This window comes from Taudactylus pleione, unplaced genomic scaffold (genome assembly GCF_031769625.1).
Source record: "Taudactylus pleione unplaced genomic scaffold, aTauple2 ptg001067l, whole genome shotgun sequence".
Classification (NCBI taxonomy): Eukaryota; Metazoa; Chordata; class Amphibia; order Anura; family Myobatrachidae; genus Taudactylus; species Taudactylus pleione.
This window is the reverse complement of record NW_028285468.1, coordinates 108,021-133,509: the sequence shown is the minus strand read 5'-3', so window position 1 is coordinate 133,509 and position 25,489 is coordinate 108,021. Positions and strand designations below refer to the sequence as shown.

Below are 25,489 nucleotides of genomic sequence, written 5' to 3'. Positions count from 1 at the left end.
ACCACAAATTACATATTTGTCCCCTCCAAGTTCTTACTTGGCCTCAAACCTATTACCTCTGGCTGTAATAGACAAATTTGAAAGACTACTCTACACCCACAAACATTAACACATGTATCTTCTTTACCTATTACAGGAAATATACCACTAGTTACACCACTCTAACCACAATGTGTCTTAGTGGTGCATCTATTAATGCTGAACAGACCTAAATACAGAGAGAATTACATGTCCTATACTGCACATCCCATCATTGTAGGCTGGTCTCCTCCATCAGTTATTCATTTCATCCTGGTATCGTGTTACCTACATGTGGGGAATATGGGTAAGAGACCTAAATACAGAGAGAATTACATGCCCTGCACATCCCATCATTATAGGCTGGTCTCCTCTATCAGTTATTCATTTCATCCTGGTATCGTGTTACCTACACATGTGGGGAATACGGGTAACAGACTCCACACACAAGTCATGTAACCCCTATTTGTACAAAAAGAGATGCAGTTATGGCCTCATATACGGGTCCAGCTGACCAGGCTGACTACACCAACATCTAAGCACAGGACTCATAATCTATAGTATCACTGAGCCCTCGTGGGAACAAGGTTTGTAATGTAAACACCCATAATGCCTCTTTAGCACATAAGTTCCTGTCTGCGCCCCTGCTTGTCCTCATCACATGCTGCACCCCTACATGTGACAGGTCTTCAGGAGCACAGCTGTGATTGGTAGCAAAGTGCTGCGACACACTGTGCGGCTGGTGACCCTTTACTATGTTCACTCTGTGTTCCCTAAGTCTAGATTTCAGGAAACGAATGGTACATCCAACATACTGTAGGCCACAAAGGCTTTTATTATATACATTAATGTACACAGCTTGTACAGTATTTAGTACTGATGCACCATAAGTAGTACCTAAATAATATACATTAATTTCATCAATCGGCCATAGTGTAAATATTCAGCAGCTATTTAATATCTCACGCATATAAATGTGATAAAGGTGAATGAAATGGTCAGAGCATAGACCACACTGCGATCAGTCACCAGGAGCATCTGCAGGTCACATATACAGAGCTGATAATACTGTAACTGTATATGATGGTACAGAGCTAATAACACTGTAACTGTATATGATGGTAGCACAATAACACTAACTGTATATGATGGTACAGAGCTAATAACACTGTAACTGTATATGATGGTAACGCAATAACACTGTAACTGTGTATGATGGTACAGAGCTAATAACACTGTATCTGTATATGATGGAAGTGCAATAAACACCAATTGGTAGGAACTATATGTAGAAACTCCAGCTAGGATGAGTCTCCCCAGATTGGTTGTTATTGTGCTACCATCATATACAGTTACAGTGTTATTACGCTACCATCATATACAGTTACAGTGTTATTAACTCTTTATATGTGACCTGCAGACGCTCCTGGTGACTGACTACGCTGTGATCTATGCTCTTCCTGAACCATCTCCACTTCCTGCTGTTGTACTTTGTTTATGTGTGACTATAACGTATAGACTGGCAGCATGACATAGACTTCCTCACTAGATACCAACTACATATTGTTGTTTACTTAGTCGTTATTAAGACTATTTATTGTGTTTTCCTCCTACACACCTGGATTGTGCTCTGTGCAGCACCTAGGGTCCATGAATATCAGCTCAATGAAATTGTATTTCACCTGTGTGAGTTCTCTGATGTATAAGAAGATGTGATTTCCGTATAAAACATTTCCCACACTCAGGACATGAAAAAGGTTTCTCACCGGTGTGTGTCATCTGATGTCTAACAAGAAGTGATTTCTTGGTAAAACATTTCCCACACTCAGAGCATAGAAGTAACTGCTCAACTGTGTGACTTCTCTAATGTACAACAAGAGATGATCTCTGTGTAAAACAGTTCCCACACTCAGAACAGGAAAATGGTTTCTCACCTGTGTGACGTCTCATATGTGTAACAAGATCTGATTTATGTATAAAACATTTCCCACACTCAGGGCATGGAAATGGATTCTCACCTGTGTGACTTCCCTGATGTATAAGAAGATGTGTTTTCCGTATAAAACATTTCCCACACTCAGGACATGAAAAAGGCTTCTCACCTGTGTGAGTTCTCTGATGTCTAACAAGAAGTGATTTCTTGGTAAAACATTTCCCACAATCAGAGCATGGAAGTAGCTTCTCACCTGTGTGACTTCTCTGATGTACAACAAGAGATGATCTCTGTGTAAAACATTTCCCACACTCAGAACAGGAAAATGGTTTCTCACCTGTGTGACATCTCTGATGTGTAACAAGATCTGATTTATGTGTAAAACATTTGCCACAGTCAGAGCATGTAAATGGCTTCTCACCTGTATGTGTCATCTTATGTCTAGCAAGATGTGATTTCTGGGTAAAACATTTACCACACTCAGAGCATAGAAATGGCCTCTCACCTGTGTGAGTTCTCTGATGTTTAACAAGAAGTGATTTCTTGGTAAAACGTTTCCCACAATCAGAGCATGGAAGTAGCTTCTCGGCTGTGTGACTTCTCTGATGTACTACAAGAGATGATTTATGTGTAAAACATTTCCCACACTCAGAACAGGAAAATGGTTTCTCACCTGTGTGATTTCTCATATGTGTAACAAGATCTGATTTATGTGTAAAACATTTCCCACAGTCAGAGCATGGAAATGGCTTTTCACCTGTGTGTGTTATCTTATGTCTAACAAGATGTGATTTCTTGGTAAAACATTTCCCACACTCAGAGCATAGAAATGGCCTCTCACCTGTGTAACTTCTATGATGTGTAACAGAAAATGACTGATGTATAGAACTTTTACCAGAATCAAAACAAGATAATATCGTATCACCTTTATGAGCTGTACTGTGTGTAACAAGATCTGAATTATCAGAAGAACGTTCCTCATGATTAGAGGGACCATATGACATATCCGCACTGTGAAGTGCTGGATGTATATTTAGGGTAATGGGGTTTTCTCCTGGACAATCTTGTCTGATGTTCTTATCTTCTATTTTAAAACCTGGAAACAGAATGAGATCTCCCTCCGAGGTATTCCTGCTTGTGCGTCCATCTACTGGAAACAAACGTATGAGGATAGACATAATTGTTTATATTGAGGAGCAAATGTTCTGGATGTCTCACCATTTTCTTGAACTTAACATGTCTAAGAATGAGCTGATTGTCTTCTCACCACCTGGAGTCCTCTCACCTCCCTCAATTTTACTATCCATCAGCAACCTCACCATGTCATCCATCTCACAAGTCCTCTGTCTTGGAGATATCCTCAACTCCACCCTCTCAATACCCTCATTCAGTCCCTCTCCCAGTCATCCACTCACCTCCAGACTGGGTTACTGTAACCTCCTCCCATGTGTCCTCCCCAACTCTGATCTCTCATCACTCCAAACTGTCCTCAATGCTGCTGCCAGGCTCATCTTCTCCAATCTACTGCTTCTGCCTCCACTATCCCAAAAGGTCCAACACTGGCTCCTCATCTCCTTCAGAATCCAATTCAAACACCTTTTACTCACCTATAAAGCCCTCTCCCCCCTATATCTCCAACTGCATCTCCCTCTAGACTACCATCACCCACTTTGCCCTGACAATGCTTGGCACCTCTCCTCCCAACTAATTATATCCTTCCCCTCCTGCCTCCAAGACTTTGCTGGTGCTGCTCCCCACCACTGGAACTCATACTCTCAGACTCTCCACCTCTTTCTAAGCTTCATACAGACTCTCAATCCCACCTCTACTACGTCCCACCTTAACCTCTACTAAAGCTTCCCTGCTCTCATTCTAACTCATCTCACTATGATCCTCGCTCACTGTCTCTCCCGTGTGTCACCCCTGTCTGTCAGCCCCTCCACCTATAGATTGTAAGCTCTAATGAGCAGGGCCCTCTTTCCTTTTGTGCTCTCGCTCCCCTGACCTACACTATTACCTCCTCCCATGTACTAACAGAACCATTGGGCTCAGCCCGTGCTGCTTCTGTGATTACCGTGACTGTATAAGCTTCAATGTTGTTATAGCTGGTGTCCCATGTGCTACAATGTTTTGTACTGTAAGTCTTATGCACTATTCCCTTGTTAGGCTTGCAATGTGTTATGTTTATATACAGCATAAGGCATACGGACCCCCTAAGAATAACAGTAAATAATACTGATAGTGAGACCACGATGTCTAATTTGAATTTGCAAACTACTGTACAGCTAATTATTACAATAATAACTGTACATACAGCAGATATGGCTCTTGCTGCACAGATAAAATACAACACAACAGGATTACCAAGCAGATGGCATAGACCCAGCCATGGTGACATGTGGTGAGTAACATTCCCCCAGCTTACACATTGCCCAGCTACTATCATGGGACAGGAAACCACATAAGCCAGTGACACTGGGCAACCATTCACTTCTCTCACACATACACACTGGAGATGTGGAAGCACAATAGCTGTGTACACTAGCAGCATGTCCTGGCCACCGTTTACACTACTCACAGGTCTCCAGGTAGGCACAAAGGTAGCAAATGGCAACAGTGGAACAGCTACTATATGTCCCGCTGGTCACACTCAGGTGTCACAGTCCCACTGTCACAGTCACACTACTATTATAGGCTGAATAATTCATTGTAGACAAGCATTGGTGGAAGCACTGTGCAATAATAAGTGTGTGCTTATAGCTTTGTGTGTGTGTATACATGGAGTTTGTTGTGATGTGTGAGTATATGGTTTTATAGTGCAGAGAGGAGACTGGTCAGATCTCTGGGCTGGTAACACCCAGTGACATGATGTGAGGGGGAGAGCAGGAGTATAATAGGGGCTGATGGTTCCTGATATATAGATACACCAGAGTGTGTGGAGGAGACTGGTCAGATCTCTGGGCTGGTAACACCCAGTGACATGATGTGAGGGAGAGAGCAGGAGTATAATAGAGGCTGATGGCTCCTAATGTATAGATACACCAGAGTGTGTGGAGGAGACTGGTCAGATCTCTGGGCTGGTAACACCCAGTGACATGATGTGAGGGGGAGAGCAGGAGTATAATAGGGGCTGATGGCTCCTGATGTATGAGATACACCAGAGAATGTGGGGAGGAGACTGGTCAGATCTCTGGGTTGGTAACACCCAGTGACATTATGTGAGGGGGAGAGCAGGAGTATAATAGAGGCTGATGGCTCCTGATGTATAGATACACCAGAGTGTGTGGAGGAGACTGGTCAGATCTCTGGGTTGGTAACACACAGTGACATGATGTGAGGAGGAGAGCAGGTGTATAATAGGGGCTGATGGCTCCTGATGTATGAGATACACCAGAGAGTGTGGGGAGGAGACTGGTCAGATCTCTGGGTTGGTAACACCCAGTGACATGATGTGAGGGGGAGAGCAGGAGTATAATAGAGGCTGATGGCTCCTGATGTATAGATACACCAGAGTGTGGGGAGGAGACTGGTCAGATCTCTGGGCTGGTAACACACAGTGACATGATGTGAGGGGGAGAGCAGGAGTATAATAGGGGCTAATGGCTCCTGATGTATGAGATACACCAGAGAGTGTGGGGAGGAGACTGGTCAGATCTCGGGGCTAGTAACACACAGTGACATGATGTGAGGAGGAGAGCAGGAGTATAATAGGGGCTGATGGTTCCTGATGTATGAGATACACCAGAGAGTGTAGGGAGGAGACCGGTCAGATCTCTGGGCTGGTAACACACAGTGTCATGATGTGAGGGGGAGAGCAGGAGTATAATAGGGGCTGATGGCTCCTGATGTATGAGATACACCAGAGAGTGTGGGGAGGAGACTGGTCAGATCTCTGGGCTGGTGACACACAGTCACTGGATGCTCCTTCCACATAAGCAGATTGTGGTTTAGCTCGGGCATTACATACAATGTCCAGAGCACAACCCTCATTTGCCTGCGGGGGGAATATAAACAGCCACCACTATCACTGATAAGATTTCTCTAGGCAAATAAAAGGGCCTGCATTTATCAATAAGACATTCCACATCGACAGAACAGAAAGTCTCAATAAAGGCAGCATTGGTGCACCACATATTATTCACGTAATTACAGAGGCTATGGGGCTGCAGATTACTTGGGCACGGTGGTAGATGAAAACCAATGGTGGTTTATTGATCAGAATGGGTGATATAGAGCACAGCATACTTCAGTAATACAATTCCACACGACAGTTCCCACAATGATTCCCTGGCAAGAGTATCACCTCTTATCCTAGGGCCAGGGACTCATCTCTCCAGCCCTCAGTCTAACCCTCCTTTATCACCCTCCTAATACCCTCGTTGGAAGGATCTGCTCAGGGGAGTTACCGAAGGTGGGGTCATTGTGCTATCCAGCCCCCACTACCCTGCTGGGTCACACTCTTGGCTCTCTGGCACTAGGGAGTAAAAAGAAGGTACAAGTTACCTTAATTCACTCAACCCTTGAGTGTCAACTGTTAACGGAGAATTTAACCTGTGAAGAAGGGCCGATGCTAGGGCGTTAGGCACCCTCCTGCAAACTGTAAATTTGTGCCCTCATATAGTTAGCATTCTCATATTTCTAATGTAGTAGCAAATGGTTCCATTGGTAAGGTGACTAACTGCAAAGTATAAGGTGCTAAGTTCGAATCCATGGTAGGACTGTATTTTAAATTACAGAGAATATGAATTAGCTGCATAGAGTTAGAATTCACAGGCTTCCATTGTAGCAGCAAATCTCTCTATTTCTATGTTGTCTGACTGCAAAGCAGAGGTGACAGGTTCGAGTCCAAACTATGTCAGTATTTTAAATTGTGTTAAAAGACGCAGAGAGGAGATGCCGGGACTCACAAAGGAGGAAGCTACATTGCGAATGATGCACGGAAGGCACTGGGCTACTCTCTGCAATGCATACACCGCTTACCACATTGTGTTGGCCTTGATGTCACATTTCCCTCACAGGTACATCTGGTATGATATATTCCTAAGGGCATGGGGATACACAATCTGTATGGAAACATCTATCACCTAATGTCACACGGCAACACATAAAATGATGTTGTATTTACATTTATGGTTATCAGTAAAGGGCTGGCATAATCACCAGGGTATGAAGTAATTAAAGAACACTGGGCTAAAAAGTACAGTCCAGGTAGGGTTTGGAATAAGACGTTGTAACTTTAGTCACCTACACAATTCCGGTTTCTTTACTTTCCTATCCAACTTTTTAGTCCATGTTCTCAGCACAAACTTACTGGTGTTATAACCAAACCTGGGTCAGAAGGCCATGCTACCTGAGAAGCCTAGTGCATGGCCTATTGCAGTGATTTTCAACCTTTTTTAACTCGCGGCACACCACACAAGATTTTAAAATTGCAAAGGCACACTATCCGGCGATGCGGTGTGCGCGGACTATGAAAAAACACATTACATTAGTTCCCACAGGAACAAAACACACTACATTGGCCCCCACAAGAATAAAAAACACACTACATTGGCCCCCACTAGAATAAAACAATCCCATTGGCTGGCCTAACAGAAAAAAAAAACCACATTGCTCCCCACAAAAAATACAACCATACCACATTGCGCCCCACAGAATTGCTCCCCACAGAAAAAGAAACCTATGGCTGGCCCCACAGAAACAAAATACAAAACACATTGTTCCCCACTAAATTGACAAATATATGGCTGGATAACATATGGCTGGTTCTCACTAAAAAAAATGACATGACTGATTCCCACGAAAAAATAAACTATGGCTGGTACCCACTAAGAAGAAAAAAATGTCTGGTCCCCATAAAACCCACATTTCTTCCCCCCTTGTCACTCACTGCAGCAGGATCGCATGCGGGCGGGCTTCCAGGCAGGCTGCAGAGCCTGCCTGGACAGAGCGCGGGCTTGGCTGATTGGCGCAGGGCGTTGGCTGGCAGAGCTGGCTGGAGGCCAGTGGACAACGCGGCGTGCGTGACCTGTGATGTCACGCCGACGCATCTTTGCAGGTCACTACCCGGTCGCGCCTGAGTCTCCCAGAGGAGCTCAGCGGCCTGGGATGCTGAAGTACAGTAAAATGTGCCCGGTGGCTCTGACAGCCCCGCGGCACACTTCACAACCGGCCACGGCACACTAGTGTGCCGCGGCACACCGGTTGAAAACCTCTGGCCTATTGGATATGGTGGAATTATGATTAGCAGGTCACAATTTTTGCGTCCTCCACCAGATTCCTAATTACATGTCTCTGGTAGCAAATAACTGTAGGCCCAAAACACACTTGTAAATGGCCGCCCCTCTCCCACTCCTGACTTCCAGGCTGATCATTGCTCCACACTTTGAGCTGTAGCCTGCCTCAGGCATCCATTAGCTTCACCATTGGAAGTCTTCCTAAGCAACTTTAAAAGGACTCCTAAGGATGTTGTAGGCATAACAGGGCTCCTCTATCCACAGTCTCCACTTTTGTAGGGTCTATGTGGTGCCCTAACGGTTACGTAGTGCCATCTTTGGTGTGAGGCTAACAACCACCAGCAATCTGCTTGTTTCACAGCCTGGCCCCTGGCAATGTGGCTCTCAAATGTCTCCTGGTACTGCTGAGTGTGCAGACGACCTCTACTCCAGCCAGTACCATGGCAGCTCTTTTGTGCCATTTTAGAACCCATTCAGCGAGCGTTGTTGGTGCTGCTGTCTCCATTCTGCTGATTCTTGCTGCTGAGCTTTTAACTTGAGCGATCCCACTCTTGCCACCAAATGTGATGACACGGGGTTGCAGATCACTAGGGTTTGGAAAAAGGTGTTGTTACTTTGTTCCCTAGACAATTCCGTCTCTTTACATAGTACTATGCCCATGTGCATGTCCCCCATGCTGAGTACAGACAACACATGTGACAGCGCCCACTGGCCCACTGGCCATTTTCTCACTGCTGCTGAGATGACTATATCACACCATCAGCAAGTGCTACCCTTACTACAAGCCATGTGGCTCCCAGCACAACTCTCCGTCAATAAATGTCAGGCACACACGAGTAGGATAATGGGATGTTTGTACTTACTGTTATATCCTTTTCTCTGATTCCATCTGAGGGACATTGGATCATGGGTAGCGGAGAGGACCGTAGGAGCTGGCACTTATAAGACTAGTATATCTGTAAGATGGTAGCTCCTCACCTCTGCAACCTCTTGGTCATCAGTACAACTTCAAAAGTAGCGATAAACCAAGGGGAAACAACACAGTGTAATACACAAACCAGCAAGAACCAACCAACAAAACAACAGAGTGTAACGGTGGGAACACGGTGTCCCCCAGATGGAATCAGAGAAAAGGATGTAAAAGTTATTACAAAATTCCTGTTTTCTCTTTCATCTAAGCTGGGGGACACTGGACCACGGAAAGCTCAAAAGCTGCCCTTAGGGCAGGGTACGCTTACAAAAACCTAAATGCAACATCTTCCGTCCAAAACCATGGATTTCTCGATGTGAAAGCCGGAAACGGTAACAGATCAGGAAGGTGTAGGCAGAGAACCAGGTGACAATTATTACATCATGAGTCTTCTCTGTTTGCTTAGTACTGGCCAGTATTCCAGATATGGAGATCATTAAAGGTGGTTGAAAAAGTGTCCAAGGAGAGATTAACCTGATTTTCATCACCCTTGAGTGGAACCACACTCAGATAAGCATATCCTTACCTATTTTACACCCATCAATTGGTATTTTATTTATTACACTATGAGCTCCTTCTTGTCCTGTTACTCTCTCCCTCTATATTAACACACACACATATTTATTAATTTGTCTATAAGGGCATTTAAATATATTGATTTACCTCACAAACTGTTCCTCAGATGAAATCACATCGGAATTATTAGAGAAATGCGGCAGCATGAAGCCAGCAGTGAGTAAGATCACGCAATCATCTACTGACTTACCTCAGAGCACTATTTCATCACAGTGGGTGGAACCAGTGTGGAAAGCAGTGACATATTTGCATTAGATATATACTACTATTACGTCTATTGTTCTGTAGGAGTAAAAAATGACATCCCTCATAGACTTAGAAATCATTCTGTCACGTCTGATTACACTTTCCATGTCTCATATAAATTGTGGCTGATTCTTCTATAATTAGCTTTACTAAAATATAAACTGATCACTGTCAGAGGAGGGTAAGGAATAAGAGATTATTGTAGTGACTGAGCAAAGAGAATATGTGACTCTATTCTGTAGTAAGTGTTTATTACTGACCTGTGCTGATATCTGTAGGGATTTCCTCCTCCTTACACTGCTGATCACCTCTCACATACGTCTCTTGTCCGTCTATATCTTCTGTCTTCATATTAGTCACATATGTCTCATCTTCTCCCTGCATATCTTCTGCCTTCATATCAGTCACATACGTCTCTTCTTCTCCCTCTTTATCTTCCACCTCTATAATTGTCAGATACATCTCTTCTTCTCTCTTTATATTTTCCACCTTAATAGCAGTCAGGTCTTCATCCTAAATTACCCACAAAACAATCAAATGAGATTTGTGTTCTTACTTGGTTAAATCCTTTTCTTCCAGTTCAATAGGGACAACGCTGGTATAGGGCACTAAACACTTCTTTGATTTAGGGCAGCCCTGCCTCCTTCTCATCTATACCCCACTCACAGGCCCAGGCAAGCCTGTTGAGTTAGCAAGCCCAAGGCAGGAGCGAGAAGGAGACGGAAGACTGGCACACACACATCTCCAAACACACACAAAGAGATGGACAGGGGAACCAGAAACAGAACAAACCCCCGCAAGCCAAGTGCGTAAGGGTGGGCACCCTGTGCCCCCTATGGAACTTGAAGAAAAGGGTTTAACCAGGTAAGAGCATAAATCTTCCTTTCTTCTTCCTACCTATAAGGGACACAGGGACAAATCTGGGATATCCCAAAGCAATTTCCATAAGGGAGGGGATGCTCCTGAGCTGCACTGAGAACTCTCCACCCAAATGCCACGTCTGCAGAGGCAAAGGTGTCAAAGGAATAGAAAAAGAAACGTGTGGACAGAAAACCACGTAGCCACCCTGCAGAGATTCTCTGCCTACCATGGCGAGCTGCCCAAGAAGTACTTATCAACCTGGTGAAATGAGATGTCACCACGGCTGGTGCTGGGAGAAATGCCACCACATACACGTGGCAGATAGTCAAACAAAGCCAGCGGGCCAAGGTCTGCTTTGTAGCCAGCCAGCCCCATTTGTGAAAGCCATAGAGCACAAATATGGAAACGGACTTACGGATGTAAGAGTGGTCTACGTAGATCTGGAGGGCGCTCATCACATCCAAAGAGGCCTCTTCCGGCGAAGAATCAGGAGACTGAAAAGCTGGAAAGACAATCTCCTAGTTGATATGGAACCGAGAAACGACCTTCAGAAGCTTCAGAAGGTAGCCTGTGTCCAAAGAAAGGCCCGATCGAGGGAAAGATCTTGGCGGCTTAGAAAGTCCACATCCCAATTCTGGACCCCTGGAATGAAGACCTCCGACAAAGCTGGAAGATGAAGCTCTGCCCAGCTAATAATGCGACTCAACTCCTTCATGGCGCCGCAACTGCAAATGCTTCCCTGATGGTTGATGTAGGCAACGACAATTGCGTTGTCGGAGTGAACCTGGACCGGACGATGCTGGAGGAGCAGTTGCACTAGACACAGAGCCTGAAAGACCATTCAGAGTTCCAGAATGTTGATCAGAAGGCTGGTCTCCTGAACCGTTCACTGACCTTGAAATGACTGGCATCGGTGAGGAGCAGAACCCAATTCTGAATCTAAAAGGGGCGGCCCATGTCCATGTGGATAGGATCCATTCCATCGGGTCAGAACTGCCCCCTGAAGCGGCCAACTGGAAAACTGGGTGTCAAAGGTGGAGACAAGTGTGCCCAGGACCCGCATGCAAGAGTGGATACTCGGCAGTGATGCAAGAATCTGAGCATCCTGTCCTGAAGTTTGACTCACTAAACAGTTAAGTACATTCAGGCCCCCAGGTGGAGCCAGATGGAGATGTTCACTGAGGACATCTGGAGACTAGCCCAGGATAAGAAGGCCGTCCAGGTAATGGAGAATCCTAACACCTGTAAAGGAGATGCCATGACTGTCATGATTTTCGGGGAGCCAAATGGCAAAGCCCAAAATTGGTAATGATCCACCCGGACCGCAAAACCAGAGGAAGCACGGGTGACTGAGCCAGATAGGAACATGTACATAAGCAACCTGAGTGTCCAGGTAGGCCATGTAATCCCCCGATTCCAGTGATAGAATGATAGAACATAGAAATTGTATACGAAATCTGGGGATCTGCAAGAAGCGGTTGAGTGACTTTAGTATTGATGAAAAGTACCGCTTGACTTCTGAACCAAGAAGAGATTGGCATAGAAGCCCGTGTCTCTCTGAGCCCTGGGTACTGGAATAATTACCTTGGAGGCCAGAAGGGAGTGAAATGACTCCAGCAGTGCTTTTGCTTTTTGTAGATCTGCTAGAAAACCTGTGGAAAAGAACTGGGCTAAGGACGCCTTCAGAAGGTTAGAGCGTAGCCCTGAGAAACCACCTCCCATACCCAGTGGTCCGATGTGTTGGCCAGCCAGATCTCGGAGAAAAGCAGAAGTCAGCCTCCTATGCTGGGGTCCCCAAGGTGGAGGCCTGCCCTGTGTGGATGCAGTCTTGTCGTCAGGCTTGGTGGCGGGACAACTGGCAGCCCAGCGCTTTTTGATTTGGGTATGGAGCCCTTGGAGGAAGAACCATGGGACCTGGAGGAAGACTGGCCCCTAGCCTTTCCCTGTGGATGAAAAGAGTGAAAATTAGACGCTCGCAATCTAGGGGCTGCTACAGATGGTAGAAACGCTGTCTTAGATGCCACCACCTTGTCCAATTCCGGACCAAAAAGAATTTCCCCATAATTGAGAAGGGCCTCCATAGCCTTCTTAGAATCTAGAGTCTGCACGCCAGGAATGAAGCCTAGTCGCGATGGGGGAATCTGACACTTTGGAGGTTAGAATACTAGTGTCAAGGGCTGCCTCATCCAGATAGGAGGCAGCCTCCTTAATATGCGCCACTTGGAACAATAACTGGTTCCTAGGAGTACCAGAAGAGAGGTCGTTTCCAACTGCCGATGGTCTTAGCCACCCAAGCGGAAGCTATAGCCGAAGGTGTGATAGCACCTGCATGGGAATAAATAGCCTTAAGGAAACTTTCCAACTTCCTATCCATTGGATCCTTAAAGGAAACCATATTAGTGATATGAGAGTGATATACAGGGAGACAGGAGCCCAGCTCTCTGGGGACTGTCTGTATAACCTGACCTGAGAGTGATATATACAGGGAGACAGGAGCCCAGCTCTCCGGAGACTGTCTGTATAACCTGACCTGAGAGTGATATACAAGGAGACAGGAGCCCAGCTCTCCGGAGACTGTCTGTATAACCTGACCTGAGAGTGATATACAGGGAGACAGGAGCCCAGCTCTCCGAAGACTGTCTGTATAACCTGACCTGAGAGTGATATACAGGGAGACAGGAGCCCAGCTCTCCAGAGACTGTCTGTATAACTTGACCTGAGAGTGATATATACAAGGAGACAGGAGCCCAGCTCTCCGGAGACTGTCTGTATAACCTGACCTGAGAGTGAGGTATACAGGGAGACAGGAGCCCAGCTCTCTGGAGACTGTCTGTATAACCTGACCTGAGAGTGATATACAGGGAGACAGGAGCCCAGCTCTCCGGAGACTGTCTGTATAACCTGACCTGAGAGTGGTATACAGGGAGACAGGAGCCCAGCTCTCCGGAGACTGTCTGTATAACCTGACCTGAGAGTGATATATACAGGGAGACAGGAGCCCAGCTCTCCGGAGACTGTCTGTATAACCTGACCTGAGAGTGATATACAGGGAGACAGGAGCCCAGCTCTCCGGAGACTGTCTGTATAACCTGACCTGAGAGTGATATACAGGGAGACAGGAGCCCAGCTCTCCGGAGACTGTCTGTATAACCTGACCTGAGAGTGATATACAGGGAGACAGGAGCCCAGCTCTCCGGAGACTGTCTGTATAACCTGACCTGAGAGTGATATATACAGGGAGACAGGAGCCCAGCTCTCCGGAGACTGTCTGTATAACCTGACCTGAGAGTGGTATACAGGGAGACAGGAGCCCAGCTCTCCGGAGACTGTCTGTATAACCTGACCTGAGAGTGATATACAGGGAGACAGGAGCCCAGCTCTCCGGAGACTGTCTGTATAACCTGACCTGAGAGTGATATACAGGGAGACAGGAGCCCAGCTCTTTGGAGACTGTCTGTAGTCGGCTGTTGCACTGAAAATGGCCGCTCAGCATCTCTGTGGGAAGGAGAGGAGAAAACCTCAGGCGGGAAGCCTGTGAGGGAAAGTACCAGGGGCCGGGGAGGAGCTAACAGGGAGAGTCTATCAGCCTCTTCTGACATGGAGCCCCACAGGGTAAATGACCGCTTCTAGTGCAGAGCCCCGTTACCTATGTGCCCGTGGTGGTCTAGTGGAGGTGCGGGCGGCTTGTCAGAGCCGGTGGGTAAAGCCGCACCAACGTGGCTACCTGCATGCAGGAAGCCGCCTTACCTGATTCCTCGTAGAGACGGCTGCGGCTGGGGTCCTCTGTGCTTATGGAGGACACGGTCGAGATCGCTGACCCGTTCGCCAGCACCACAGACACAGACACCAGGGGTTGGTTGAGCGTCAACGTTGCTCACTCAATTAGAATAAAATTAAAATAAATAAAATAAAGATCTGGGGCCCTGTAGAAGTGTGCCCGGCTTCTGCCAGCACAAAATGAGTGTGCCCTGCTCCTGTCGGCACAAAATGAGAACTGGCCTGCCTGGAGCTGGGGGTGAGATATAGGAAAGGAGGCTGGGCTGCCTGGAGCTGGGTATAGGGGAGAAGGATGGGCTGCCTGGAGTTAGGGGCGGGGTATAGGGGAGGAGGCTGGGCTGCCTGGAGCTGGAGGAATGGTATAGCAGAGGAGGCTGGGCTGCCTGGAGCTGGGGGTGTGGTATAGGGGAGGAGGCAGGGCTGCCTGGAGCTGGGGGCATGGTATAGGGGAGGAGGCTGGGCTGCCTGGAGCTGGGGGCGTGGTATAGGGGAGGAGGATGGGCTGCCCGGAGCTGGGAGTGTGGTATAGGGGAGGAAGAAGGGCGCCCTGGAGCTGGGGGCGGGGTATAGGGGAGGAGGCTGGGCTGCCTGGAGCTGGGGTATAGGGGAGGAGGCTGGGCTGCTTGGAGCTGGGGGCGGGGTGTAGGCTGGGCTGCCTGGAGCTGGGGGCGGGATATAGGGGAGGAGGCTGGGCTGCCTGGAGCAGGGGGCGGGGTATAGGGGAGGAGGCTGGGCTACCTGGAGCTGGGGGCGGGGTATAGGGGAGGAGGCTGGGCTGCCCTGAAGTCAAAGAAGATTCTGTCTGGTGCCCAGTCCTATTGCACACCCCTATACCAACGTTGTCCCTGTGTCCTCTATGGCAATGAAGAAGAAAACACTTTAATACTGTCTGAGTACATTATTTGAGAATAAATAGTATAAGAATAATATAAGCATGTAAGACAATCAATTAGAAGCAGATTAATTCATTAATAAAAAGTCACTTTGGAATTACGATCCTTGGGAAGAGCCTATATTACCTGATGCTCCTGTGGGCTCCTGTGATTCTCCACTGTACAGTGCTGGGAATACAGAGGAGGGGGACATCTCTCTGGGGTATTTCTGTTACTGGATCCATCTGTAGGAGACACACAGTGACTGAGTACATTCTGTATATATGTGATCATTAGATGCTGAGGGGACAGTAACACAACCAGCAGGAAGGAGTCGGCACAGATTACAAGCGGGAACAACCACCCGGGGAGCTGGCAGCGTGTGACCATTGTTACTACCAGCACAAAATAACAAGTTACAGACAGTCTGGTCAGTGGTGATTAGAGTCCCCTGTGCAGGACACAATATAATGGGCGGCATGTAGGGTCAGTCCATAAATGGGCCCTTTATCAGTAAGGCCGTCTGTGACCAGATGACCTCACTCCGCCAGGTGATCACAGATGTATAACATGATAGAACAGAGGGTGATTACTGATCCCTGAGTAACCAGAGTCAGCTTACTCCACCACTCCTAGTGATTCCCTCTCACCGGCAGTGACTGCGCTATTACTGACTCCTCCCACTGCGTAGTGGCTGGGAAACCCACTGCCATTGCCGGGCTCCTACATCGGTACCTGGAACTACTTCCCCCATGCTATTACCAGCACCTGGAGCTGGCTTCTTCTGGGTACGTGTGAACACAATGCTGATGGCTCCTGATGTATGAGATACACCAGAGAGTGTGGGGAGGAGACAGGTCAGATCTCTGGGCTGGTAACACACAGTGACATGATGTGAGGGGGAGAGCAGGAGTATAATAGGGGCTGATGGCTCCTGATGTATGAGATACACCAGAGAGTGTGGGGAGGAGACTGGTCAGATCTCGGGGCTGGTAACACACAGTGACATGATGTGAGGGGGAGAGCAGGAGTATAATAGGGGCTGATGGCTCCTGATGTATGAGATACACCAGAGAGTGTGGGGAGGAGACTGGTCAGATCTCTGGGCTGGTAACCACAGTGACATGATGTGAGGGGGGAGAGCAGGAGTATAATAGGGGCTGATGGCTCCTGATGTATGTGATACACCAGAGAGTGTGGGGAGGACACTGGTCAGATCTCTGGGCTGGTAACCCACAGTGACATGATGTGAGGGGGGAGAGCAGGAGTATAATAGGGGCTGATGGCTCCTGATGTATGTGATACACCAGAGAGTGTGGGGAGGACACTGGTCAGATCTCTGGGCTGGTAACACACAGTGACATGATGTGAGGTGGTGAGCAGGAGAATAATAGGGGCTGATGGCTCCTGATGTATGAGATACACCAGAGAGTGTGGGGAGGAGACTGGTCAGATCTCTGGGCTGGTAACACACAGTGACATGATGTGAGGGGGGAGAGCAGGAGTATAATAGGGGCTGATGGCTCCTGATGTATGTGATACACCAGAGAGTGTGGGGAGGACACTGGCCAGATCTCGGGGCTGGTAACACACAGTGACATGATGTGAGGGGGAGAGCAGGAGTATAATAGGGGCTGATGGCTCCTGACTCTCCAACTCTGCAGATTCATTTCCCTCATTAGTTTGCACTGAGTAGGGTGTAGGATAAGAGATTGATGTAATCACTGAGCAAGGAGAATATGTGATGCGTTTCTGTAATAAGTGTTTATTACTCACCTGTGCTGATATCTGTAGGGATTTCCTCCTCTTTACACTGCTGATCACCCCTCACATACGTCTCTTCTTCCTTCTCTATTTCTTCTGCCTCAATATCAGCTAGAACTTCACTCTAAATGGCCCATACAATAATAACGTCTGATTCCATTGAGAGTAGGCAGCACAATACGAGTATATTAGAAACACAGAGATTGGCGAGACCCTAAATCCCACCTACCTGATGCTCCTGTGGGGTCCTGTGATTCTCCTCTGTACAATCCTGTGAATAAAGAGGACGGGGACATCTCTCTGGGATATTTCTGTTACTGGGTCCATCTGTAGGAGACACACAGTGACTGAGTACATTGTATATATGTGATTATCAGGTGATGTGTGTATATAGGGGGCCCATACCTGCCCTACCCTGTACAATAAATGACAGTCTCCTCTTACCCAGTGAAGTGAGGGGCCGGTGATTCTCCATCATCACGTCCTTGTACAGACCCCTGTGTTCCTCTATATACTCCCCTTCCTGCATGGAGACAAAGATAGTGACATCCTGACACCTTATAGGAACCTGACACACACAATGATACAGTCATCACCCAGACACATCCCCTGGTGTTACTGTATAATGTCCCATTCCCAACAGTCACCTCTCCAGTCATCACCCAGACACATCCCCTGGTGTTACTGTATAATGTCCCATTCCCAGCAGTCACCTCTCCAGTCATCACCCAGACACATCCCCTGGTGTTACTGTATAATGTCCCATTCCCAGCAGTCACCTCTCCAGTCATCACCCAGACACATCCCCTGGTGTTACTGTATAATGTCCCATTCCCAGCAGTCACCTCTCCAGTCATCACCCAGACACATCCCCTGGTGTTACTGTATAATGTCCCATTCCCAGCAGTCACCTCTATAGTCAGCAGCTGAATGATCTTGTTGGTGAGTTCCAGGATCTTCTGGTCATTGTCTCTCTCATGTATCAGTGAGTGAGGTGGAGGCACTGTGATTTGGCTCTGGGTCGTGCTGAGTCCCCTTGACCCATGGGTATGGCTGCTGGGTGTCTCATGCTCACCAGATGTCTTCTTCACTACTCTGTAATCCTATGTATTGGGGGAAACACCAAACATCACTACATACACTCCCAGATGACATCACCTCCCCAGTCATGTCCCTGTATTATTACTATAGATATAAGTGATGTCACTGTGACACTCCCAGATCCCCTCACCTCCCCAGTCATGTCCCTGTATTATTACTATAGATATAAGTGATGTCACTGTGACACTCCCAGGTCCATTCACCTCCCCAGTCATGTCCCTGTATTATTACTATAGATATAAGTGATGTCACTGTGACACTCCCAGATCCTCTCACCTCCCCAGTCATGTCCCTGTATTATTACTATAGATATAAGTGATGTCACTGTGACACTCCCAGATCCTCTCACCTCCCCAGTCATGTCCCTGTATTATTACTATAGATATAAGTGATGTCACTGTGACACTCCCAGATCCTCTCACCTCCCCAGTCATGTCCCTGTATTATTACTATAGATATAAGTGATGTCACTGTGACACTCCCAGATCCCCTCACCTCCCTGTATTATTATTATAGATATAAGTGATGTCACTGTGACTCCCCCAGAACCTCTCACCTCCCCAGTCAGCAAGTAGATTATTTCTAGGGTGAAGTGTAAAATCTTCTGGCTTTTGTGACTCGGGTCCATGTCCATCTTCAATGAAACAGTGATTTCACGACAGCTCAATCGTCTAAGAAGGAAAATAATAATTATAATAAATACCACAAAGTACATAAGTAGTCATTGCAAAAATGAAACACAGGCTGGGAAACATAATCAAAGAATCCGGCATGTATACCCCTCATAGACACAGTCACTACCCAGCATTACACCTCATACATACAGTCCTGGGTACACCTTATACAGTCTCATGTGCAAACATATACATACATTCTTGAACAGTCCTCTCCTCTATATAATAATAATATCACATATCAGTGTGTCAGAAGCTGTGTTACTCCATCTCATATCACTGTCCAGTTCCCATACCTTGATAATAATAATATTACCGCTTATGAGCGTGGGGAGGGAGCTGTGTTATTCCCCCTGATATATCACTGTATGGTCCACTCTCCCCTATATAATAATACCACATATCAGTGTGTGCTGGGAGCTGTGTTATTCCCCCTCATATATCACTGTACAGTCCCCTCTCCCCTATATAATAATAATACCACATATCAGTGTGTGCTGGGAGCTGTGTTATTCCCCCTCATATATCACTGTACAGTCCCCTCCCCCCTATATAATAATTAGTGTTCAATCTGGCTCCGGCGGCAGGCAGGGCGCCGAAGCTAGAGAGGGCACCGAAAAGGGGACGTGGCCATTGAAAAGGGGGCGTGTTTATAAGACGCGTCCCCTTTTCATCACTCTTGGGGGCATGTCCGGCACTTACGGACATGCTGGGCAGCAATCAAGTGCTGCAGACAGGGAGAATAGATGACATGCGCCCGGCGTCTATTCTTCGGCGGTGACAGACTCACCGCACATTTCTCCACCCGCGGGACACTGCGACCCACGGGTGAAGACGGCACCCGCAGGCTGTGAGGGCAGGGCGCTTTTTGCCCTCCTTCTGGAGGGCAGGTTGCTTTTTGCCCTCCAGAAGGAGGGCAGGGCGCCGCACCCCGCTAAAACAGCCTAGCGGGAACGCTAATAATACCACATATCAGTGTGTGCTGGGAGCTGTGTTATTTCCCCTCATATATCACTGTACAGTCCCCTCTCCCCTATATAATAATACCACATATCAGTGTGTGCTGGGAGCTGTGTTATTCCCCCTCATATATCACTATACAGTCCCCTCTCCCTATATAATAATAATACCACATATCAGTGTGTGCTGGGAGCTGTGTTATTCCCCCTCATATATCACTGTACAGTCCCCTCTCCCCTATATAATAATAATAATACCACATATCAGTGTGTGCTGGGAGCTGTGTTATTCCCCCTCATATATAACTGTACAGTCCCCTCCCTCCTATATAATAATAATATAATATATACAGGACACGTTACCTGGCTCTGGCTGTCAGGAATGTCTATGACAAAATGGCAGCTAAAGCCCCTGTGGCCCCGCCCCCTCTGCTCTGTGACCGGGAGACTATAAGAATATGGCCGCCGGTCACCGTACATGAGGACACCATTAGACTATACAGCTTTTACTCTAGTGATGAAGCTGAGAGCGGCAGGTGGAGGTAGCTGCTTAGTTACAGGACGTCCTTTCTACTTTGCTACTCGTTGCTGCCAATCACCGCACGGAGGGGGATGGTCACTATGATACTGGGGGCGGGGTAGACATGTGTTATAGTAACATCCAGAGGAGAGGGGCGGGGCTATGTAGAGGGGGCGTTTCTTCTATTTACTGCAACTTCCGGGTTATGGTTCCAGCAGGAGGAAGAAGCAGCAGGTGATGGTATTTATTATTGTTATACAGGGGGAGCAGACTGTGGTGCTGTATTATCATTATATGGGTAGAGCAGACACTAGTGTTCTTTATAATACAGAAGTAATAGACCCTGGTGTTACTATAATACAGCTGGAGCAGCCTCTAGTGCTGCACTATGTTTACAGGTAAAGCAAACCCCAGTGTTGCTATAATGGTATGATACAGGTGGAGCAGATCCTTATGGTTTTATAATACAGATGATGCAGACTTTGGTGCTGCATTATTTTTATACAGGTGGAGCAGTCACCAGTGTAGTTGTAATACAGGTGCAGCAGAACCTTTTGTTACTAATATACAGCTGTAGCAGACTCTGGTGCTGCATTATCATTATACAGGTAACAACAGAAGCAGGAAGTTCTCTCTATATTTTGGGGCACTCACCCTACTAATAATATAACATAACCTGTAATAGTGTCAGTAAGAAATGACCGAGGTGTTATCTGTATAGCGCAATAAGTCAGGAAATACACAGAACGTAACAGAAAGACGATATAAAGCCTGGTCTAACCAGGGCCAATAACCCATCAGCACTGACCAGCTGTGTGATGGGAGACGTATATACTGATTATCTGTATCATTTATGGTCAGACAAATACATCATCACCCAGTGCTCAGAGGTATGGGGAATATATATATATATCACACTAAGGGCCGTATTCAATTAACGGCGATAATTATCGGCCGACAATCAGCCGATTTTTATCACCCCGCGATAATTTATCGCACTTTTATAGTGAAAAACAGGAGAAACGTTTTCTCCATCTTAGACCTGGAGAAAAGAATAGCAAAATCCCTATTTTTGCCTAAAAATGTGGGGATTTCTTTTAGAAGCCTTTGGACACTTCCCTAATAAAATTACCACAAATTTGTTTCATAAGTTGCGTACTTTGCCGAAAAGCGACCGCGCAAATATTTTGCGGAGAAAATAAAAAACATTGAAAATGGGTTTAAAGTATTGGGTCTGGTTTTTCGGGGGGCCGTATAGATGTATTTTAAACATTACATGTGACCGCAGCATGTGTTTTTTTAAATCATTAAAAAAACGCCTGCTGCGGTCACGTGCGAAGTTTAAAACACTTGTTGCATCCATATGGCCCCCTGAAGAACCAGACCCAATTCTTTAAACCCATTTTCTACCTCAGGGTTCCACAAGATACCTTGGGGTTATAGGTGATGGACGGTGATCATCGGACACTACAGTTAAAATATTCTTCCTTGGCCTGGGGGCCCCCATCTCCTATACCCCACCCCCTGGCCAAGGCACCGTCAGTTTCGTAGGTGCCCGGCCGGAATCGGGGCACTGCATGGAGGGGCTGTTACCAGCCCCAGAAAATCTTCAGCACTAACAGTCCAATGGATGTCCGTGCTGCCGCTCCGACACCCCGCTGGCGCCGAGACGCCGCTACTGATCCGGGGATCTCGGCGGGCTTCTGGGGTTTCCGCTAGCATGAAGCCTGGGACTGTGGCTGGGCTGCACGGGGGGTACTGCAGGTAAACAGCTGGCGTCTGTGGTAGGCGCCTGCTGGTTCACGGTCCTTCATTGTCCCCAGAGTAGTGGGCTTCCTGGGGACGGCTGTGCGTGGAGCTGGGCACTGAGCCTGCACTACCACTAGGCCACCAGGGACGTCTGGCTGCAGCGGTGAGGATACGCTCCAGCGTCCCGGGGGTTATAGCATGCCAGGGGAGAGCACCTTCCCTGTCACACAGCCGGAGCCTCCCCCGCTGCTCACAGCACCTTTCCGCAGCGGTCTGTGACAGAGTTCCTCCCCTGGACGGCGGCCATTTTCTATTAGGCAGAATGGTTTCCTTGGTATATGCGGCCCGGGTCCCCCTGCATACCTCTCCTCAATGATAAGGTCGGTGTGTGCAGCACTATTGCTACCAGACTCTGGCCCTCATTCAGAGCCGCTCGTAAGCGGCCGCTCGTTCGTTATGAGCGATGTTCGCACATCTGCGCATGCGTACGGATTGTAATACGCATGCGCGAACCAGTCAGTGCGGCCGAAAATCGTTCGCTAAATAGCGAATGCCTGCTATTTTGAGTGACAGGACTAGGAGTATGTGGGTGGTAACGGGAAGGTGCTTGAAAACGGGGAGTGGAATTCAGAACGCAGGCGTGCTTAAAGGTCAAAACGGGCGTTTTAAGGGTGTGCATAACTAAAACAGCGTCATTGACCACGTCACTTGGTTATTTTATAGTCAGAACTGCTCGCAAGATTGCGGTAGGAAAAACCAACCACAAGAATAGCGAGCAGTTCATACGCTGTTCGATGTACTCGATTAATCTAATAAATAGCGGACATGACGTATGATGCGAGCGGCCAGGGGGCATTTTTTTTCAAATTTACGACCGCAAGTTTTGTTCGCTCGTTCAGACATAGAGGCGTGAACAGACCGCAAAGAGCAAACGGTTAATTTGAATAGCCACCCCTTTTTTCTGAACGAGCGAGCGCAAATAGCGTCCGGCTCTGAATCAGGCCCTCTGTGTCTGTGTAGTTGATTATAGTGCCATTATGCAGATGTGTTTGCTGCATTATATGTGACTTTAAAATGCTAGCGCTGTCTGTATTTCTATTCTGTCAGACTATATAACTATACCTTTTTTTTCTGTAGCCTTCACAACAAGTGTTGTCAGTGTTGTTACGGATAAAAGGGTTGATGTATTCTCTTTCAGGGGCTGCCCCCAGGCTGGCCATGGCCGAGGAGAGTTCTGGGACGGACTCCCTAGTGGAATCCTTCTTTCGGATGCCACCAGAGATCAACTCTTGGGTGTAAGCTCTGTGATTCAGCCACATATATTAATGAGACTGCTTTGGATGTCAGTCTCTTAGCTTCCTAGATTTTGGCTGCTGCTGTGTCAGCTCGCAGTTCCTTAGGGCTGTGCTCTTGGAGAGCGTACGTGGACTCTAGGAAAGGATTGAAGTGGTTGCCTTATAATGGTGAAATCTTGTTTGGTCCACACTGGGACAAGATTGTGAATACGTTGGCAGCGGCTAAGTATGCGTGTCTGCTTTCGGCTTATACTACTTTGGGGTCCTGGACCTCGTCCTTTCGGCCCCAAGGTGAGCCTACAGGTCAGCCCTTCCCTAGACAGACAGGCCTCAAGAAGACTGCCAGGTCCAAGCATAAGTCCTCAGCCTAACGGGACTCTTCTTACGCGGAAGGCCTCCCTATCAGTTTTTCTGCACAGGTCCTCTGTCAGACTATGACGAGGCTCTACAACTCCAGAAAGCAATACAGTCCTTGCTTATATAGTGTTCCCTCTAGCTCCGGCGGGAGGCAGGGCGCCGGAGCAAGAGAGGGCATGCCGCGCGCGACCGACAAGGGGGCGTGGTCATCGGAAAAGGGGGCGTGTCTATAAGACGCGTCCCCTTTTCGTCACTCTTGGGGGCGTGCCCGGCACTTACGGACACGCCGGGCAGTCCCCAAGCCCTGCAGACAGGGAGCATGCACCCGGCGTCTATTCTCCGGCGGTGACCGGGTCACCGGATGTTTCTCCACCCGCGGGACACTGCGTCCCGCGGGTGAGAACGGCTCCCGAAGGCTGTGAGGGCAGGGCGCTTTTTGACAGGTCCACACTCTTTCAGGGTCAGTGGACAGCAGTGGAGTCTGCGCTACCAATTAACATATTGAAACTTCAGGCAGTCTTCATTGCCCTCTAGCACTCATACTTCACGGAAAGCTTGTGCAGGTTCGGTCAGACTACGCTACGACTGTGGCTTACATCAACCGTCAAGGAGGAACTCGAAGTCAGGCCGCAGTGACAGAGGTGTCATGCATTCTGACATGGGTGGAAGGCAATCTCCCGGCCATATTGGCAGTGTTCATACCAGGAGTACTCAACTGGGAAGCGGACTTCCTCAGCCGTCAAGACGTGCATCCAGGGGAATGGTCTATTCACCAAGAAGTGTTTCAGCTCCTAGTGGACAAGTGGGGCCATCCAGTGGTAGACCTTATGGCCTCCCAACACATTCACAAGCTGCCTGTGTACGGGTCCAGAACTAGATGCGCAGAGGCTCTCTTGGTAGACGCTCTGTCAGTATGGTGGACCTTCCAGTTTGCGTACCTGTTTCCTCCATTCTCCCTTCTTCCTTGAGTACTTCGAAAGTTAAAGCAAGAAGGAGGCATGATCCTGCTTGTAGCTCCAGTGTGGCCCAGACGTCACTGGTAATCAGATCTTCATAGTCTCTCTGTCAACCTGTAGTCTCAAGGTCCTTGCTTTTTCCTGGATTTGGTTCGGCTGTATTGACGGCATGGCTCTTGAGACATCCCTCCTGAGGTCCAAAGGTTTTTCCAGCTCTGTGGTTAATACCATGCTCAGAGCTCAGAAACCTGCTTCTGTCAGGGTTTACCACAGGGTGTGGCATACCTACTTTGAATTGCCTCGCCCTAAAGGGTACGTTCCCCAGGTGTTTCGGATATCCAGAGTTCTGGCTTTCCTGCAGGCAGGCTTAGATCAAGGTGTCCACCTTGCCTCATTGAAGGTGCATGTCTCTGCCCTATCGGTGTGGTTCCAGTGTAGGATTGCTCCTCTTCCTGATATCCGCACCTTTATGCAAGGCATCCTTCGCAGTCAGCCTCCCCTTGTCCCTCTTGTGGCTCCTTGGGATGTGGCTGTGGTCCTGCGGGATCTCCAGGGACCTCTATTTGAACCCCTGGGCTCAGTGGATTTCAAATAACTTACAGCAAATTCTGTGTTTCTTCTGGCT

General features: G+C 47.7%; 2 protein-coding genes across 7 annotated transcripts in view; one reads left to right on the top strand and one right to left on the bottom strand.

The window, feature by feature from the left end:
- LOC148453884 (uncharacterized) overlaps window positions 1-25,489 on the top strand; it is an 80,095-nt gene that overhangs the window by 41,046 nt on the left and 13,560 nt on the right. For 2 of the 6 annotated variants that reach the window (XM_088461560.1, XM_088461556.1), the window contains exon 1: window positions 20,684-20,741. The exons of 1 other annotated variant lie outside the window; for it this stretch is intronic. The gene's annotated coding sequence lies outside the window, so the exon portion shown is untranslated. Of the gene's footprint in view, window positions 1-20,677; window positions 20,748-20,850; window positions 20,906-25,489 lie in introns of those variants that run through there. 3 more of the 6 variants (XM_088461557.1, XM_088461559.1, XM_088461558.1) reach the window with 3 other exon arrangements.
- Window positions 1,709-20,394, bottom strand: LOC148453885 (uncharacterized). The gene is made up of 9 exons (XM_088461564.1): window positions 20,351-20,394; window positions 18,911-19,025; window positions 18,165-18,356; window positions 17,698-17,776; window positions 17,483-17,580; window positions 17,266-17,377; window positions 15,637-15,734; window positions 10,240-10,492; window positions 1,709-3,101 (listed from the first exon to the last, which is right to left on the bottom strand). The coding sequence occupies exons 2-9, from the start codon at window positions 18,986-18,988 to the stop codon at window positions 1,882-1,884; spliced, it is 2,130 nt and encodes a 709-aa protein (XP_088317690.1). The 5' UTR covers window positions 18,989-19,025; window positions 20,351-20,394; the 3' UTR covers window positions 1,709-1,881.